General features: G+C 36.2%; 2 protein-coding genes across 4 annotated transcripts; one reads left to right on the top strand and one right to left on the bottom strand.

Annotated features, from left to right (window-relative positions):
- Positions 1-62: 62 nt before the first annotated feature.
- LOC140034966 (AP3-complex subunit beta-A-like) lies at positions 63-8,603 on the bottom strand. 3 transcript variants are annotated; one of them, XM_072073927.1, is made up of 11 exons: positions 8,207-8,603; positions 7,986-8,062; positions 7,600-7,849; positions 6,623-7,282; positions 5,603-5,776; positions 5,314-5,440; positions 5,125-5,234; positions 4,534-4,734; positions 2,501-3,516; positions 1,124-1,387; positions 63-520 (listed from the first exon to the last, which is right to left on the bottom strand). In XM_072073927.1, exons 1-11 carry the CDS (start codon positions 8,420-8,422, stop codon positions 163-165), a joined length of 3,453 nt encoding a protein of 1,150 aa, XP_071930028.1. In that variant the 5' UTR covers positions 8,423-8,603; the 3' UTR covers positions 63-162. The 3 variants fall into 3 exon arrangements, with proteins under 3 accessions (XP_071930028.1, XP_071930029.1, XP_071930030.1); XM_072073928.1 differs by having other exon boundaries at positions 5,125-5,210; XM_072073929.1 differs by having other exon boundaries at positions 7,600-7,809; positions 8,207-8,238.
- Positions 8,604-12,165: 3,562 nt separating this feature from the next.
- Positions 12,166-18,365, top strand: LOC140034965 (protein INVOLVED IN DE NOVO 2-like). The gene is made up of 7 exons (XM_072073926.1): positions 12,166-12,489; positions 13,546-14,489; positions 14,568-14,749; positions 16,021-16,110; positions 16,223-16,510; positions 17,096-17,308; positions 17,988-18,365. The coding sequence occupies exons 2-7, from the start codon at positions 13,571-13,573 to the stop codon at positions 18,219-18,221; spliced, it is 1,926 nt and encodes a 641-aa protein (XP_071930027.1). The 5' UTR covers positions 12,166-12,489; positions 13,546-13,570; the 3' UTR covers positions 18,222-18,365.
- Positions 18,366-20,322: the final 1,957 nt, after the last annotated feature.

The following is a 20,322-nucleotide window of genomic DNA, read 5'->3' as shown; positions in this document are numbered from 1 at the left end:
TATTTCATGAAGGGCTTGTAATTTGACAGCATAAATTCTGGTTCATCCAATCCTATCGAACATTCATGCAAAAAACTTTCCACTGAATAGACCAAGGTGAGATTGAGCACCATGATACGAAATCATATGGCTCACTTCTCATGGGTTCAAATAATACATTTTTTATCCTCGAGCAGGCTCAGCCAAGAGGTTCACAATTCTATTTAACAAATTCAAACCAAATACAGTTTCTTCACAGTTGACTTTCACTAAAATATTCAGTGGTTCAAAACACGTGCCCTCCAGGACAAGCGTAACTAAGCAGGGAACTGAATTACTCAAGAGCTCACCACTAAATCTTAGACGTAAACCAGATGCATCATCAAGATTGGCAGAAACAGGCATGTCGACAGATACAAGGAAAAAGTTCGCATTACTCAGCACCTTTACTGCCAAACACTCGCAGATGACTAGAAATTGATCATTTGTCCCTGGTTTATCACCCTTCTTCAGCTCTCCAATATGGTCCGTGAAGATACACCTATTGTAAATTGTACAAAATACTCAAATGTCTAATTCCATGATAAAGATAAACTTAGCAAATCATCATTGCAAGAAATACACACATGTTTGAGGAAAATAATGACAAGAAGAGAATGCATGGACTGCTCTCTCCAAAAAAAAATGCTTTAAATCTCTGCCAAGCTTGTGTCCCTCACTTTTCTTCCCTCCTTGCCTATGCTGAAAGCAAGTTTTTTCTTTTTTTTTCCCTTTTTTTTACAACAAAGAAATTTTTGAGCGCTGCCAGTTGGGGGGAGTGGGAGGTTTCTCACATCTGCATCATGGATGTGCTCCTACACTTGCACACATGTGAACTTGCTCAATGCATTACGGGACTAACTTACAACCATTTGCTATTTAGATATCCAATACCATGTAGCATTTGGTCCACAAGTTGCTCACTCCACAAATTTTGCATCAATCCAAAACTAGGCGAACAGAGAAATTGTAATTTCTAGAACTTGGCTATCAAAGTTTCTTCAAGTAAATAATGCATGATGAAAGCAAAGAAAAGAAAGAGGAGCCGAATGTTAAGCTATACAAATAACTACAGAGAAATTCTTACTAGATGTTAACAACTCACCTCCTTGTGTACTCAAACATCCCAGGCAGCTGAGCTTCCTTGGCAGAAAACACTCCAATATCCATTGGAAGAGGTCTTACGAAATATCCAATGTCAGGTCGCAACTTAACTGGATAAGTCTTGCCATTACACCATAATACCAGCTTTAGAGGTAAAAGATGATGGCGGAAACGAACTTGAAGCATTATGTTGATAGTCTCACTAGGACCCAAATTAGCAATTTCTTCCATAGGAACCAGACTTGGCACATCACCATGAGAGGAACTGTGGGCCAAATTGACACAAACAAAGAAACTAATTACCAATGGAAACATTAGGATGATGGTGAATTGATAGATGTTCTACACGCATCATATAATAGGAGAGCAGAAATCATGAATTCTCAAGCAAGCTTGCTTATTAGATACATTTTGGCCACAAGATGAACAAAAATGACATGTAACCTTTTAAGAATTCCCATACTTGTTTCTCTGTGAGTCTTTACATTTTTTATTTCTGAGGGCAGAATCAGAATTATGAACCTAAAAAGGTTTCAAAAAGATTTTATCTCTTCTCATACAACTGTAAAACATCACTCCTAAAATAGAAAAAACACCAGTACATAGTGTAAACAAACAAATAAACTATCAATAAATGGCAGAACCTAAAGGTAACCTAATGTAAGAAGACTATAATCAATTATGTCTTTCTTTTGTAACTCTTCGTTGGATCTTTTGACAAATAAAACAAAGCTCCAACTAATGCTGACATTATTGGTTTAACAGTTAAATTTCATATTTCTTTCCTGCCTGGCAGTATGTCCAAGCAATCTGGCTAGTGCTATATTCCATTTATGTCCACTCATACAACTCAGGTTCCCCAGCTTTTAGGAGAAGAATTATCCCAGAACCTTGGCTCCCAATCCTCAATCCAACAAAGCAACAAAACAAAACAACTAATCGTGCAAGAAGACCAACACACTTTCCACCGATCAACTTCCTTGCAAGCCTTCAGCCCCCATAAAATATGTTAAAAAGGCACGACTAACTAGTTCAATCTATTCAAATACCAATCAAAAATTAAAAAACAAAAAAAAAAAAGAGGAAGAAGAAGTGAGATTCAAGTAGTTCTTCATCTACAAGCACAAAATCAAAATAAAATTATAATAAACCAGAATATTTACTGCTCAAAACAAGTCAAGTCATGGACCAAAGGTCTGAACATATTCAACACCGGCCCATTACCATTTTAACTGGAAGACATGACACCAGTTGTATAAATTGATCTACATTCATTCCCAAATTTTGAGAAGAGAAATGCAATTTAGGATAAGGTTGTCTGACCAAACAATAGTTAACTGAAGTGCACAAACCAAGGAGAACTGGAGCTTAATATCACCTCTCAGTCATTGCTGATGCATGATCTGATGAATCTTGCCTTTTGTTATCTTCTACCAATTGTAAATTCATCATCGGCTCTGTAGAACAGTTCTTGAAGGAAACTTGTAAACATACAAGCAAGGGAGAAAGACTTGACAGCTCAGATGAGAATGCATAATCCACACTCAAGCCATTTCCATTGGCAGGATCCAGCAGTGCACATATTTTAGGTTCAACTCTGCCATGAATATGCCCGATTGAGATTCTTGCTGATGATTTCCTAATAGAACTTGGTTCAGACAAATTATGGCCTGAATTTGGGTTCTCATCCAACCATGATTCAAGCGATCTTGTAGATATTAGTTCCCCAAGATTATTGGAGCCAGAATATTGATTATCCACATGTGAGCCCCCATCTGGATTTGCATTGGGATAGCCAACCTCAGATAGATGTATCAGTGGTTCCTTATGGACATCAACTTCACTAAGAGAACTACTAACATTGCTCCCACCAGTACCATCTGAACCACCAATCGAATCTGCATAGCTATAATCTGAGGTACTTTCTTCATTCAAAGATCCAGATACAGAATCCGGATCATCCGTATAAGACTCACTTTGAGTAGCACCATCGCCTGGTCTCTTTGCTCCCTCTACAATATTAGAGTTTATACTAGGATCCTCAAAATTTAGACTACAAGGTCTTGGAAGAGGTTCGTAGCCTGGAGCTGCATGAAGAACCACATGTGAGAGCGAACCAGGAAGATAGAAGCGAGCACTAAACTGTTCAGATGATGGTGCTTTAATTTGTCCCCCAAAAATTCTTCCTGCAAGGACACGTGAAACATCCCTGCTCTCTTGTTGGGCTTTTCCTTCTTCAGTATCAGAAGAACCTATATAGCATGACAGAAGTTCCTTTATAAAACGAGCACGGTCACGGATATCATAGTTCAAGTCACATCTAGCAAGATCAAGCATGTAACTTAAAACTTTTCTGTATGCCCATAATTCTTCCTCTTTTGAATGCAATAGGACCTGTAAAGAAATAAAGCAAAAGGTTGATGAAGTGAAACAAGATTCACAACCTAACATGTACCTGGGAGCTAAATGTACTTTTTAGTTGTTTTAGATCAGTTCCATGACCATTCAAGAGCAAATACTTTACATGCAAGAGAAGCAGCTAATCCAAGACAACTTGACATTTTGTTTTCTTACAAGCAAGGTTTGCTCTTAGTGTACTGCAAAGTTCAGCAACATCTGACTTTGCCTACAACCCTGTATTTTAAATGTTTCTCAAGGTTATGATAGTGATTATCATTTCTGCTCATGACCATTAGGTTCTAATAAATTATATATTCAGCATTTAGATTACTCAAGATAGAAAGCCACATGATAATCTTGTCTGTGGACACATATTCCAGCCCAAAGTAAGGCTGTAAATTTCTTCTCCTCCATTGAGATTAAATGAAGCACATAATACCAAAAAAAAAGGGGGGGGGGGGGGGGAGACATCATGCAGTGAAACCAATAACAAATGCCTATGTTGGTAGAAAACCAAATAGGAGTATATCACCACCCAGAAAGAGTGGCTCTTCCCACTACTGGGGTGCTGTAGAACAATTTTTGCAGCCACAAGAAAGGTAGATACTTCTCTTGGAGTACCATACTATATATCAAGTTGATCAAATTTAAATCTGGAAGCACCAAATGCCATTGGACTGTACTACTTCTTCACTAAATCCTCAATCTTTTGAAAACTATCCACACAATTTTGTCTTTTATTGATGATCATAGGGCTTTAGAGATTTATATGGTCCTAAAACAGTACATCAAGCCACTCAGAAATTGGTGAATTTCATCTCAGCCAGTTAGAAAATAATACTAACCATTTAAATTACTGGTACAATCATAGAGCAAATTCAATTGGTCGATGCAAAACTAAGCATGTCAACTAACAGACCAGAAGAGCAGAGCATAATTTCTTGCCCACCTTCATGCATGAACAAAAATATTAAAGGCAAATAAAGAATTAAAATTTTTTTAGTTAAATACCTTGCCACAAGCATTAAGAATCTGAAGCTTTGTTTCAACTTCTTCCACAGTAAAGCATCTTGCTAGATACTTAAGTACAACAGGTAAAACCTTTGGGATTACATTCCCAATGTCACTGTACTCACCCACCATCCAGATAATCATTCCACGTGCTGCAGGCACCCGGATGGATTCCAAACTTCGAATTAAATGGACAATTACCTTCATCCATACAAGGAGAAAAACAAACAAGTGAGCTTTACAAATATTGTAGTACTGGGATTTTTTCCAATTAAGTAATTTTCCATCTTAAAAGTTGTCATACAAATTCCTCTCCATAGCACATGGAACTAACTAATATACCAATTTTGCATATTCTATCCTGAGTTGAAAGTTCTACAATAAGATCTATATGCATAGACTAAATAAAAGTGTGTATTATGTGATATGAGTACCTTCAAATAAGAACAAACTAATGTAGTAGGGGCTGAAATTTAATCATTTGGTGTTTGTCCCAATATTGCCAACAAAAGATGCGATATGCGAGCAGCAATAGACAAAAACATGTACAATTCAGACCAAGCACAGAAGCAAAATTTGCCAGATAATTACCTTTTCGTTACTGGAAGGATCTTTTCCTATTATTGCTTTGATTGAATATATTGCCTGAAGTAAAACTATAGCTTCTCCATCTGTAGCTGCATTATCACCATATGTGGATTCTGTGATGAAAGCCATTATTGCAGGAGAATAATAATAATCACCCCTCATTTCCAAACAAATAGATGCTTTGATGTTTACCATGTGATGCAAGGGCCAATAACCCTTCCAAACATGTATTTGCTACCTTTGGAAATTGTTGAGCACATAAACCAATTGCAGCTACTGTATCTGCAGCAAATTTCCTGTCTGGATCTTTCACATAGTCCTAGCAATACACTAGAAGATAAGCATCAATTGCAAGATGATGGTGCCCGTAGACACCTAAGATCACCATGTATTATCATGCAGTTTAAAAACTGGCTTCCAAGGACAAAGATCCAAATTGAAACAATAATGATGCTGCGGTGGACAATTATGCAGCAATTACCTGGAACTCTTGAAAAATAGAAGAAATTGATGACTCCGTAGCAATTGTGGAAAGTATCTCAAGTTTCAATGCCTTTACTTGGTATGAATCTGAAGGGCTCATGAAGAAGTCTTCAAAATGTGGAGCAAAGAGAGAAGGCACTGCTTTAGAAAATACTTGGATGTTGCAGAGAACCTATTCCAGAAAAGGGGAAAGACATAATCAGGGCAAATTTTATCAGCAATAAGGTCCCGAGGCAGCATCAATCCTGGCAAACTGGAAAAGGAGGTCAAGCAAAAACCACAAATACTGATCACAAATAACATGCAGAGCCTATTCTAGCAATTACTATTCTCTGGTATAATATGTATAATCTATCACATTCACCACATTCTCATGACCAACTATATACATAAACAGCAATAGCAGGTCAAAGGAAACATGCTTGGCTCCAACACTACTCCCAAAACCATAAGACAGTTAAGGTTCACCAATCTCCATCCTAATGCATGTATTTAAAACCACTGAGTTCAATTCATAGCTACATCTATCACTGTCTATACAAATTTCATATCAGATGCCTTGGGACATGGATGTGGTGCTGCCATAAGAAATATGAATCAGTTTTTCTATAAACTTTTGCTGGTTTTATTATCCTTTTTTATGTAGGACAGGAACTAACGAACCTAACAAATATTGTCAGCAAGTCATGTAGCACAAAAAAATATCAACAGAAGAGAGGGGGGAATCACATACAAAGCTTCCAGTGGAAGATTTTCACTGCGTTTAGTCCATCATGTCTCTAATTAGTATATAAACAAATTATACTTCAATTTTCTAGTAAATATCCAGTACCTATCACTCAATGTTCCTATTTAGGCAATTAACTCAGTGATAAGCTTATTTTAAAAGAAAGGCTTACCTTTGACACAAATATTGAATATGGAAAGAACCTATAATTTAAAACCAAACAAATATGCAACTAGTCAACCAGAAAATTTCAGGCTATCAAACAAATATAGTAAATAACAAACTACATACCACATATTTTGACGAGTTTGAGGATCTCATAAGAAATAAAAGTGGTTTAACAATTTTCTGGATATCTTCTTTTGGTGCCATTATCCAGTGCACTCCAGCAGCTGCAAGTACCACAGCACTATTATGACTCCACAGCAAAGGTGAAGTGCACAGCAACAGGATCTTAATGTCCTCATTATCTTTTGCAGATGTGAAATGCAAACCCTCTAACTCGGACGAAAGCACATCTGCACATCTATGCTTGGATAAGTACTTATCTGGCCCTTCAAGGTAACTCCTGGAGACTATATCTACTACCTCAGATTTACATACCCCATTAGTCAAGTCAGCGTTGCTTTCTTTAAGTCCAAAGTAGGCGTTAGAATCCTCGTTTCCTTTTTGATAGGTGTCAGAGGCACCATTTTCAGAAGCAATATTCTCCAAATCACGAGAAGATAACATAATTGATTCTTTAACTAGCCCATGCCTTGCAATTGCATACCGTAAAAGAATACCAATCAACACAATTTGACCCCATTCTTCGACATCAGGAAGAGTCTCACATAACCTTCTATAGTTTCTTCCAATCAGAGATAAATTAGTTGGACAAACAGAAGCAAATGCAGCTGCAGCAGCTCCAATAACTCCGGGAGAATTATCATTAAGCAAAAACCCAACAAGCTGCACATCACAGTATGATAATCCAATTAAAAGACAATATGATTCTGAATTCTACTTCATATTCTCCTTTTTACTTTCTATGGCATGTAAAAGTACAACTTCAGTAGACACAGATATCAGCAAACGTAGTAGAAATAACATACCAAGCACTAAAAAGATATGCTTGTGCTGAAGACAAATGAATGTATTTCCTACAGTTTCTAACTTTAATTAGTTATATAAGTACTTATAGATCAATAGCAGTAATTGGAAATCAAAAAATGCAAACACAAAAAGGGAGAAGTAAATCCATCAACATTATCTCAAGCTGCACCAACCTCTTCAATGGCAGCAGTGTTTTCCTCCAAACGTAAATCATGCACCTTTGGAAGTGCATTGGCAGCACACTTTCTAACATATACCGATGGATCCCTCGCGCATTTACTAACTGCTACCAGAACAAGCGGTGCAATCACATGTAAACGAATACCTGCCATAGTCCGAAGTGCCCACGCCCTCACCAATGGGTTTGTATCCCCCAGATCCTTCTGAAAATAGTTTATTGAAAGCAATGCCTCATTCGGCCGCCTATATTGCATCAACAGATATTAAAAATTAAAAATCATTTGAGAGGGGAGGGGTTGGGGGGGTTGGAGGTGGCCGAACTGCAATTAACTTTTCTTTTTTCCTATAAAGAGACTGGAATTAGCAGTAAATAACGCACTTTTCAGCATAGTGCAGAAGGTACAAGTATACGAGCTTCTTCACCTCGATTGACTGTGAGGCGACGTTTTTCACCACCTACAAATTCATCAAAGCGCTTACAGAAGCTTACTTAACAAGCTTGTACCCACAGTACTGAGAAATATATTTAATTTAGGCACGGATTTATGAAGATTTCAGCATAATTATAAGAAATAGTAATGGAAGCAAGTAGTAATTTACTTGAGGAAAGAAATTGGAGACGTCGAAGCCTTGGGCGATAAGAGCGAGCAATCGCTTGAGAGCTTCGCATTTCTCTGAATCGAATTTGCTGTCGAGGAGTGGCGCAATGTTGACGTCATCGGGGTCGTCGTAAAGATGAGCGTCAGTACCGATCCGGAATACCATCGTTGAGGCTTTGCTCAAAGACTCCGCCGTGGCCCCAAATTGCGTGAACATCTTCTGTAATTCCTATCTATTGTTTCAGCTAAGTGATAATATGCCAAATTTAATTGGATACCGTTTCACCAGCCGGAATTTTGCGTCGGAGAGTTTGGAGACTGTTTACCGGTAGGCGATGCAAGATGGAAGTTAATTGTGTCATCTTTTCCCGCATTGCAAAGTTTATTGTGCTAAACCTTTTCCTTGTTAATTTAAAAACACTTTCGTCCATTTGGATTAGCTATTTTTTGATGGTGTTTTTAAAAAATTTTACTATAGCAGAGTTTTTATAATATATATTAAAAAATATTTTTAAATATTTTTAAAATATTTAAAAATATAAGAGAGTTTTTAGAATATATTTTAAAACATGAAAAAAATTAGATTACTTTTTAGAATATTTTTTAAAAATTTTAATAGTATTTAAAAATTTAATTTTTGAAAAACTCTTGAATCCAAAGAGAGCCTTTATGGTTTATACTTACCTTTTTACTACACTTTTATTCAAATGGCAGGCAGGTTGTGTAACTTGACTCGGTGATCAGAAAAATCCGATAATCTAATCCGAATTAGCAGATATCTGACTTGGCGGATTATTTATGCGGACTGGGTCACATCTAAATGAAGGAGTAATGCAGAGCGGATTTAGATATTTTTTGTGATCCACGGATATGCAATCCGATCTGTATGCAATCCACGGATATGCAGAGCGAATTAAATCTACTATTTATAATAGTTTTATCTCTTGTTTCTTATTTTTATTTTTACATTATCTTACAAAATAGATTTTTTTTGTATATGGTGTTAAGTTTTTAAACATATTGTCATATAATTTGTGGATAAAAAATTGTAGATGAGATATTTAATTCTTATTTGTTTGAATCAGAAAAAGAAAAAATATAATAGTTACTTTATATTGCAACAAAAAAATATTTTCGACTAAAAACTCTTTTATTTTATGATTAATAACTTATATGCGAGTACAACATATCACTTATATGGTATTTTTGAAACTCTAATACATTTAAATTTCACTTTATCTTTATGATTTTTAATTTTTTAAGGAAATTTTAAAAATCAAATATGAATCGAATATTTAATTGATCCGATCCGCATAATGCGGATATCCACATTAGTGGATTCGTATACGTATCATATAAATGATCAATCTGATTTTTTTGCATCAACTCAATATTTTGATATTTCTAACTCGTAAACATCTTAATGGCGAGACATTTATTCAAGTCCTCTTACGTTTCCTCGAGAGTCAAGATTGAGAGTTTGCTTTGAACCAAATAAAATAAAATAATAATTGTAAAACATTTTGTTCACATCACAACTTAAAGCTTTATTAGGGTGAATATATGGGATTTAAAAGGTGATGATTTCTTGTACATGGGTACTTTTTTAGAGTTGTAGGAGAAAATGTATATGGATTGATCTATTAGGAATTGTTTGCTACTTCACCGTGAGTACGAATATTTGACATTTCCTCTTGTTGTTTAGTTTGACATCGGAATAAGTTTTTATTATGATCATTGATGGTGGTTGCGAGCTGGTTGAATAGTTCATGAATATTCAAGGGATAATTGCAGAAACCTTCCATGAGATTTCTAAAAATTGCACTCACTTCCCTTGAGATTGAAAATATTACTAATCTCTAGGGATGGCAATGGGGGCGGGTGCCCATCCCGCGGGGTAAAAATGGGGCGGGGGATGGGGCGAAATATTTACCCCCGCCTTAAAACGGGGCGGGGGTTGGGGCAACGTACACCCGCCCCATCCCCCGCATAAATATATATATATATATATATATATATATAAGATGTTTGTCTAAAAGCCTTAATGAAAATGTAAATACGAGAGTCTGATGGAACAAGAATTCTTTCCATGGCCTATAATATTGTTTATAAACAGTTCCAACAAACCATGGGTTTGTTTTTTCCTTAATTTTGCTGATTTTCTTTTTTATGTTTTCCATTGATCTTTGCCTTTTGTTATTTCTGGATTTTAACTGTTTTTTGTATTTTTGGTTAGTGTTTGGGAATTCTTCCTCTCTCCTGTTAGTTCTAAAAAATGCTTGGACATATGAGGAAAGTTTTGCTTTTTGTAAGTTGATTTCTTTTCTTGCGGGGGAAATTGGGCGGGGGATGGGGGGCAAGGCGCGGGGGACGGGGGGAGTTATTTGACAACGGAGCGGGGGACAGGAGAAGGATCCCTGCCCCATTGCCATCCCTACTAATCTCTCGTAACATGATTTTGGAGCCTATGCCAACGTAAGATATGGTGAATTTACTTATAGACCCTTAGAGTTTAAGGTTGTTAGTAAACAAATTTGGAGAAAAAAATTAGAGCAATTAACAAGTTCAATAAAACTAATTAAATAAGATTAATGGTTATTTCTTATCTGATTAGGCATTGTAAGTGTACTTACAAAATGATACCAATTGATACTCCAATATGACGATATTTTATGATTGACAGCACTTGAAAAGACAATTTAAGTTGTATATTTATATTATCTACATAAAAGAGAAGGAGAAGCAAGAAAAATGTGGGGGAAAGAAACCTCTAAGTTTTGGTGATTTTGGCTGAACTCACTTTATCTTTAAACATTCATGAAATGGAAGGAGAAAACAAGCAGAAATCAAGGCAAAATCTAAGGATTTTTTTGTTAACAATTTGTGGCAATCAAGAGACAATAATATGTAAGTAATAATTTGTCAACTCAACTTAACACAAAAAAGTTTCTTTAGTAAATGAGAGTTTTTGGAGTTGATCCTATACTTTATATGATTTAGAACCTCAAATTTCTGAATGTTATGTTCCATTCCTTATCTTAAAAAAATAAATATGCGGTACTATCATTTGTTCACCAAGATAAAGCTAATACAATACATATATTATATATACTGAACATCATCATCTCCATCTGAATTTCTAATGTTGAGAATTTTTATAAAAAATATATTGTAATAATTTAATGCGTGTATGAAATAAAAATGTGATTGAAAAATATATCAAGGAATATTGTCAAAATTAGAAAACTGGTAATTCAAACATCACAAACAAAAGTTTAAAACTCATATACTCAGTTCACTTCGTCCTTTAAAACATGTTATGTTCTTTTGTTGTAAATAATAAAGATGGAAAAAGATTGAAAATTTATTAGTTCTTATTAAAGGAAATTCCACCGTTCCTTTTTTGACAGTAATCCAATCAATTCTCGCCACATCATTCAATATCTCTTTTTTATATATTTAATGGTGAATTGGTACGGTATTATAAGGATACTTCCCCTTTTATATTGTGACCAGTCAAATAAAATCAACAAATTTATTTAAATGACTACTTCCGTGGCAAAATTTTGTTTTCGTCTTTTGAGTTTCTTTTTGTTATCTTCTTCGTCAAGATTTTACAATAATCTCATCACCATCATTAGTTAGTTGTAGATTGCTCAGGGCAGCAGCATGACTTTCAAAACTAACAACTGGTAACAAGGATGTGTGTATTTAACTTCGACTAGGTAAAATTGGAGTTAATAAGAGTTGAATTTAATAGGGCAAGGAGCAAGAGCAAAACCTGCAAAAGCAAAAGCAAGTAGGCAGTACGAGACTGACGCACTGAAATCAGAACGATAAAAGTGATGACTATTGTGGCACGTGAATACGACCTCTCTTTTACCTGTATGCGTTTTCATTTACTGCCCCTTTTACCGTCGTTGCCTCTCTTGTTATTGTCGTTCCCTTCGACCAACTGCCACACTGATGATGATCAGCTGAAGTCTTATAATTCATGAACCCAAGAAAACTAGTCCTGGTCTGGCCCCTAGTAATGCGAGTTTAATTGAATGAATCGCATTGAGAACGCAAGATTTTCACTTTTCTTTTAACCATTCTTGGTTTCTGTCCCTGCTCATCAAACCCAAAGCCACCTTAAGTTTCCTTTCAGGTCTCACTCCGCTCAACTCTTCCTATTTGTTTTGCATCTGAGCTCTGAACCCCCCACCCAGGAACCCTAACTCCCTTTTCGTCCACTGTGCAAAATTAAGGCAAGAAAATTTAGGAAGCCCAAGTGCTAGTAAGGTAATCCAAGTCAACTATTTTTTGTATGGATTATGTTTGTTTTGCATCATCTTACATGTGTTTTCGTCTGGGTGTGCATTTGGACATTTGTTTAAATTTTAGCTCCTGTGGTTGTCTGATCAATTGCATGCATTCCTTTTTGTATAAATGTATAATAAGTTTGAATCGACTGAAGATTTAGGTTCAGTTCAACTAGGATACGATGTAATTGGTTGCTATTGAAACTGGGGAATGTTTAGAAAATTAGTCCGTTCAAAGTTGATGTCCTTAACTTAAAAAGTGGCTGAAATTTTCTATGCTGCAAGTTTTGTTGTTCACTATTCTGGATTCGTGTACTTACCATAACCGAATGAACAGTTTCTAGTGGCTTGTGGCTGCTCATTAGGCTCTACATTGCATATTTGTAAGACAGAGTCTGTCTTTTCCTTTCTGTACTCGATTTTGTAGTTCTCTAGGACAAATTTTAGATTGCAGAGATTTCTTTGTTTGGATTTCATTGTGATCCAGTAAAAGAACTTTTCAATTGTAATCTCCTACCCTGCCAAACGTTGTTGATAAAATATCCACTATCTAGCCATTCATCTTCCATGTGATTGATTGACGGATTGTTGGTTGATGTTTATATTAGTTACAACATATTACTTATTATTCTTCCTTATCATTTTTTCTTTTGTTGTAACCCATGTAAACTTCAGAGTGCCCCGGCCCCTGCCCCCACCCCCGCCCCCGCAGCCGGGAAAAAAATAACAACACCGAAGAAAAAAGAAAATAAAAAACACTCCATATCCCCCGTCAAGCACGATATTCAAATGTTTTTATTTCTGGTTTTAATGATGAAATTGTCTCTTGTACATGTAAATAGTCAGTTCTTGTTTCAGAAGTCATTTGTGCCTTTGTCTGTCAGTGATCTTTCTTGTTTGGATTGTCATCATGCTGATAAGATGAATCTGCCTGCTATGCCTTCCCCCCCCCCCCCCCCCCCCCTTCTCTGCGCTTATAAACTGTTTTATAATTCTTTTTGGCTGACAAGTAAAGGTCCTACATTTCATGCACCAGGTTCATTTTTGTATCTTTGAATGTGATGGGAGGCTCGGTAGACCATAGTTCAGGAGAAGATACTGATATAAGTGAATCTGAAATTGAAGAGTATGAAGACAAATCATATCAAGCATTAAAGAGTGGAAAAAAGGAAGTTAAGGTATCTGATGGGGCTTTCACTTGCCCTTACTGCCCAAAGAAAAGAAAAGCAGATTTCCTTTACAAGGACATATTGCAACACGCGAGTGGGGTTGGGAGTTCTACTTCAAAGAAGCGAAGTGCACGAGACAAAGCAAATCATCTTGCGTTGGCAAAATACTTGGAGAAGGATATGTCGGTCACTGCTGGTCCATCACAGGCTACAGTCGAGGTGGATCCCCTAGCAGATCATGATCGTGATGAGATGTTTGTGTGGCCCTGGATTGGCATTGTTGTTAATCTTGCTACTGACTTCAAGGATGGGCGCTATGTGGGTAAAAGTGGTTCCAATCTTAGGGATGAGTTGACAAGCAGGGGTTTCAATCCTACTAGAGTGCGCCCTTTGTGGAATTACCAGGGCCATTCAGGCACTGCTCTTGTGGAATTTACCAAAGATTGGTTTGGATTTAAAAATGCCATGTCATTTGAGAAAGCATACGAGGCTGATCGTCATGGAAAGAGAGATTGGATGGCTAATAATACTCTAAAGTCTGATCTTTATGCTTGGGTTGCTCGTGTGGATGACTACAAGTCTGATGGCATCATTGGAGAGAACCTTCGTAAGATTGGAGACATTAGAACCATCTCAGATATCATTGAAGAGGAAGTTAGGAAGACAAGTAAGCTGGTGAATAATCTGACAAATGTTATTGAGGTGAAGAACATGCAAGTAAAAGAGATGGAAAGCAAGTTCCAGGAGACTGAGAGTTCTCTAGGCATTTTAATTGAAGAAAAGAATAAGCTTCATCAAGCCTACAATGAAGGTATCACAGTTGCACTTCTTTGACAGAGAAGAGTTTTATAGGCTTTAAAATTGTTAAATCCTTTTTTGTTTTCTCTAGAATTAAAGAAGCTTCAATCTACTGCTCGGGAGCATTTCCAAAAGATTCTCAGTGACCATGAAAAGATGAAGTCACAACTGGAAAACCAGAAAAAGGAACTTGAACTCCGGGGTAAACAACTGGAGCAACGAGAAGCTCAAAATGAAAGTGATAGGAAAAAGCTGTTAGAAGAGCTAGAAGAGGTGAACATAATTGCTTTAGTTCTCTTCTTCTCTTTTTCCTTTACATAACATGTTTCAAGACCTCAATATGCAATCAATTCCTTTCCTTGTCACATTCGAAACCAGGTTACACTTCATGTGAGTAGTGCCATCATAACAGGTGATAAGAGTTAATATACGGGCTTAGAATAATTCCATGACACAATATGCTAGTTCATATACAGCACTAATTGGTATCTAGGAAGCGAAATTAGTTCAAATATCCCAGCAATTGGTATCTATGAACTTAGTTTGCATTCCTACTTGACAGACTCTTCCACTAACCTTTATCTTTATTTGCATGATACTTTTTGTGCTCATGGAGGGAAATAGTTTATAGCCTTTATGGTCAAGAGGGGGTTGATGATTGTATAGGAGCAGAATTTAGTGGCAGAGCAGGGACAGTCATGGCGGGCAATTCCTTTACTTGATATGCCTTAAGATGGTAATGCTGGCATGAATTCGCATTTAATGATTAGAGACAAACTTGGTGAAATTATAAGAAAATAATATAAGTTAATGTTCTATAGCTGAGACACTGTTATAACATCTTCAATCTCTGTTTTAGGAAATAACAAATGAAAATAGAAAATAGTTGAACTAAGGAATGGCACACAAGCTGAACTTTCTTTTGGCCCTTGCTGTTCCCCCAAATAAAACGACTGAAGGACTGCAATGCCCATTCCTTCCCTTCCCACTCCTTCGCAATTTGCCTTCTTTTTGTTCTGTTGAGTCTTGAACAGCATCAGTTAAGATGTCTTCCTTATTCTTTTGGGATAAATACAAAAAAGCCCCCTATGGTTTCAAAACATACAAAACGACGCCTTATGTTTTGAATTAAATTGTAAACTAACAGAATTCGTTAAACTTAACGATAATGATGGTCTCGGCCGTTAAACTTACCGGATTCCGTTAAGTTTACCGTTAAATTTACCGGATTCTGTTAAGTTTTTCGTTTAATTTACCGGATTCCGTTAAGTTTAACGAATTATGTTAGTTTACAATTTAATTCAAAACATGAGGTATCATTTTGTATTTTTTGAAACCACCGGGGGGGGCTTTTCTGTGTATTAGGCATACTATAGGAGACTTTTTTGTTTTTAACCCTATTCTTTTTTATCATATTAATGGAATTTGTTGGAAGCAGTTTATTATTCGCTGATTGATCGGAGTCAAGATATACAACTTTTTGTGCTGATTTTCAGTAGTTACTACGATAAATCATTGAAGAATGCTCATCTTCTTCTCTCCAGAATGCGGCCCAAAATAGTTTAATTGATGCTGCATCTGAGGAGCAAAGGAAAGTTGATGCCAAAGTATTGAAATTGGCTGAAGAACAGAGGGTATACTTTTAAATCATTTTCAGTATCTCTTTTCTTGCTAATTAGAATTGATTTATTCTAAAATGTTCAACAATTAATAAGAGATCATATGAGTGAGTTTTTGTTTTTTCAGAAGCAAAAGGAAGAATTGCTCAATAGAATTATTCAACTGGAAAAAGATCTGGATACAAAACAAGCGTTGCAGCTAGAAATTGAACGTTTGAAAGGTACAATAAATGTTATGAAGCACATGGGAGACGAAGGTGATCTGGAAGTCTTGCAAAAGGCTGACTCGCTGAACAAGTTGTTGAGAGAAAAGGAAGGAGAACTTGAGGATTTTGACAGGTTGAATCAGACGCTGATAGTTAAGGAACGGAAGAGCAATGAAGAGCTGCAGGATGCTCGAAAAGAATTGATTAATGTAATTCTTTGTCATTTTGATGTCTTATTATTCTGATTACTATTCTAGATTCCAATTATTCGGGGGGCATCTATAATAGGGGGATCTCTTTCAGGTTAGCAACAGAGATAATGGAAACTTGAGAATGATGTGAAATAACTTTCCCCCCCTAAAAACAGACAACGAAAAAGGAAATTAGTCTTTATGCATGTGAAATAAGGTGGTTGGTAATTTTTGCTGTCTGATATAACTGATGCAAGACACTTGGTGACTAGTGAGTTTTTAAATTATAAACTTTTGGCTCTTACATTCTTCTCTCTATCTGTCATAAGAGTAAAGGTGAACTCAGCAATTTTTGTCTTCTCCCTTTTTTTTTTTTGGATTTTCCGTGGCATTTCTTTTCTTTCGTTTTGCTGTGGATGGGAGGCTGTGGTTATAGACTGTAGAATGTTAATCATTTCAGCTCTGTATACATGTTAAGGCTGATGATTTTGACTACTTCTGTTGGTGGTGCCTGGAATTTGATTCTACATTATTGTAGAGAGTTTGGTTGGTTTATTGATCAGATCCGAGGCTTTGCAGTCTGATTATTTAGATGCGTTTCAGGGCTTGAAAGAATATCCTAATTCAGCATATATTGGTATAAAGAGAATGGGTGAACTCGACAATAAACCATTTTATGAAGCCATGAAGCTAAAATATAAACATGAAGCAGATGCCGAGGAAAGGGCTTCTGAACTGTGCTCATTGTGGGATGAGTACCTTAAAGATCCTGAATGGCATCCTACAAAAGTCATACTTGTTAATGGGAAACATGAGGTACGCAATTTATCAAATATGCATTTCTTTTGTACTTATTTTATTGCTTTCTTATTTTCTTTTGTACCCGTGTAGCTTCCTATTGTCCTGGTGGTAACCAGAGCCAAAATCATCCAAACTTTTTTATTACCAAAAAAAAAAAAAAAAAAAAAAAAATCCATGGTAGACATCCCACCAGAGAATTTGTATGCGGTTGGGATGCTTCATCAGTGGAAGGGTGGTAGTTGTAGTTGCTATTTTTCAGCTTTTACTTATACGTGCCTTGACCTTACCGGATCCAAACCAAAATGACACTGCAAACTGGGAAATATTCTTTAGCTTAGTCCAGATGATGGAATTCCTCATGCATGGTGCAAAGGTCTTGTTGAAGATCTGAATTTTCTCTTAGTACACCATTCTCAACTGAATCATATCTACGTTGTTTTGATAATAGTAACCTTTTTTACAGTGTAGATTTATCTAAAGAAACAGTCATTTGTTAGTACAGTCTCTGAAAGAGGGAAAAGAAAAGGCATATGATGCTGACAACTTCTGCTCGGATAACTGTTGATGCATCTTCAAGCTTATTACATGCACTTGTTCTTTTAATTGACTTTTCGTTCATGAAACAAATTTAATGTACTTGCTTCACTTTTTCTTCCTAATGGTTGCGATATTCTAATGCTGATTACTGGTGTAGGAAGTAATAGATGAAGATGATGAAAAGCTGAACGACCTGAAAGAAAAGTACGGCCATGAAGTTTACAAAGCAGTGACAACAGCTTTCATGGAGATAAATGAGTACAACGCAAGTGGGAGGTATATTACTTCGGAATTGTGGAACTACGCTGAAGGTAGGAAAGCTACTTTGAAGGAAGGAGCTGCGTTTCTGCTGAAGAAATGGAAGCTGCACATGGAAAAAATGCAGAGATAGACCCGACCGATTGAAAGTTGTGATTTGTCTGACAATTGGGAAACTGTTGTGCCTTAATTTATTCAGTCTTCTTGACCATGTAAAACCCAACTTCTAATGACCAAATAATTGAACTTTCATGCACGGTTGCGTGCAGTCTGCTCATCATCTGTTACTTCTTGTTTTATCGTGTAAGATGATTTATGAAGAGCAATTCAAGGACCACATTCAAAATAGTTGCTGGGATGGATGTGGGTGTTGTTGCAAATTACAAGGGATTGGGAAAGTCCTACTTTTCGCCAATGATCTTGCGAGATGTCTGGGAATCAATACCTTGAAATTGACAGCCATTGAAGTAAATTGCGAAGAATCCAAAATGTGCAGAGTTAAAAAGAGAATTACATTTCAGAAACTGGGAACGAGATGCGACGCGTTGAAAACAAGAAGCAGATGAGACGGGTTCAAAACATTGAACAGTCTGATTTAAGACGAAGGCACGAAGTGTTCAGTTTCGTTTGGGAGTGAAAGATTTGGATAGAAAAGAAAGGAAAAGAAGAGAAAGTTTACTTTTGCTTCATTTGTTAGTTTCAAGTTGGAAAGAAAAGAAAAGAAATGGAAAGATGAATAGTTAAAAAAAAGCTTCCTCCCAAATCGGAAAGAAATGGGAAGAAAGTTTGGAGAAAGCTTGATATTTTTTTTAAAATGCCTATTTTGTCCTTAAAAAGGTTTTGAACAAATATTTAATGATTTCTATGTCCAAAATCATTCCACTAATTCTTAAAACTCCCAAACCACTTGGGATCCTCGGTGACATGTTTTCTATGCCAACCCAATGCCACCAATAGTATTGCGCCAAGTGTCTTGTTATTATTTATATTTGTGTTAAATCAAACCAAGTTGAATTATTAAAAAATTAAAGTGTAATTAATAACAAAACACTTGGCGCAACACTATTGGTGGCATTGAGTTGGCATAGAAAACATGTCACCGAGGATCCCAAGTGCTCCCAAACAACATAACAATCTCTTCCCTTCTCTTCTCTTCTTTCATAACTTAAGCTTCCCTTCTTTTCTTTTCTATCCTAAACTCCCAAACTAAGCCACTTGGTTTGTTAGAGGCTTAAAAGAGGTTCGACATTTGCCAAACTGCCACATGAATACATACAGGTGGTGGGAGGTGACACGAGTGAATGTAGGGGGCCACCATTGATGATGTGGCAATTTAAGTTATTTTCCATGTCACTGGACCTCCGAACGACTGCGGTCTGTTCGCTTTTGATGGACTCTTGGCAAAAATTTGCGTACGCGTGCTACGTCAATTTGCAGTACAGATTCGTCTTTTTGACAGCATGTGCATGTTTCCTAGTATTTTAAAATTCCCCGGTTACAAGTTGAAACTACAGAGTCTTATATGCTAATAAAAAACCGTCATGGCTTGAAAAGATTTTGTAATTGTTTTCTTAACTAAATAAATGAATAAATCTATCTATATCTATATGTATTCAGGAAGGAATTTTTAACAAAAACCCTCTCAATGACTTCTAAACTTCTCATTCTTTTTTCTAGATTTTTGTATTTATTTTAATACATAAAATGTAGTAAGTTATAACCCACCTTATCACCCATCAATATTCCCACTATCTCACTCCCACTATCCCACTATCTTAACTCATCTTACTATATCACTCCTACAAATTCTCTATTCCCACTATCCCACTATCTCACTCCCACTCTCTCTCAGTTTCTTATTTATTTTTGGTTCTCTATTCATATTGTAAATGTATTAATTTTGTTTCTTTTATGAGCAGTAGTGAAAGATATTATGTGCAGAGACTTCAGCAGAAATCAACCTTCTTGCGGAGAATTGGAAGTATATTCTTGCCAGCTTAATTTTCCAGGTCGGTCCCTCTGCCTTTTAAGTATGTTTTGCTTTTGCTTTGCTTTTTGTCATGAATGATATTGCATTGATTTTCTGATCATCTATTATTTTTGAAAATTTTTTACAAAATCCTATAAACGGTTGTTTGCTTATTGTTACACTGTAAAGCAAAGATACTCAATAGTGGGATAAAGTATAAACACAAAATCACAATCACATTTCTAACATAAGGTATTGCTTTCTT

This window comes from Coffea arabica, chromosome 2c, assembly GCF_036785885.1.
Source record: "Coffea arabica cultivar ET-39 chromosome 2c, Coffea Arabica ET-39 HiFi, whole genome shotgun sequence".
NCBI classification, from domain to species: Eukaryota; Viridiplantae; Streptophyta; class Magnoliopsida; order Gentianales; family Rubiaceae; genus Coffea; species Coffea arabica.
The sequence above is the reverse complement of the archived record's forward strand: the minus strand, read 5'-3'. Positions and strand labels throughout refer to the sequence as shown.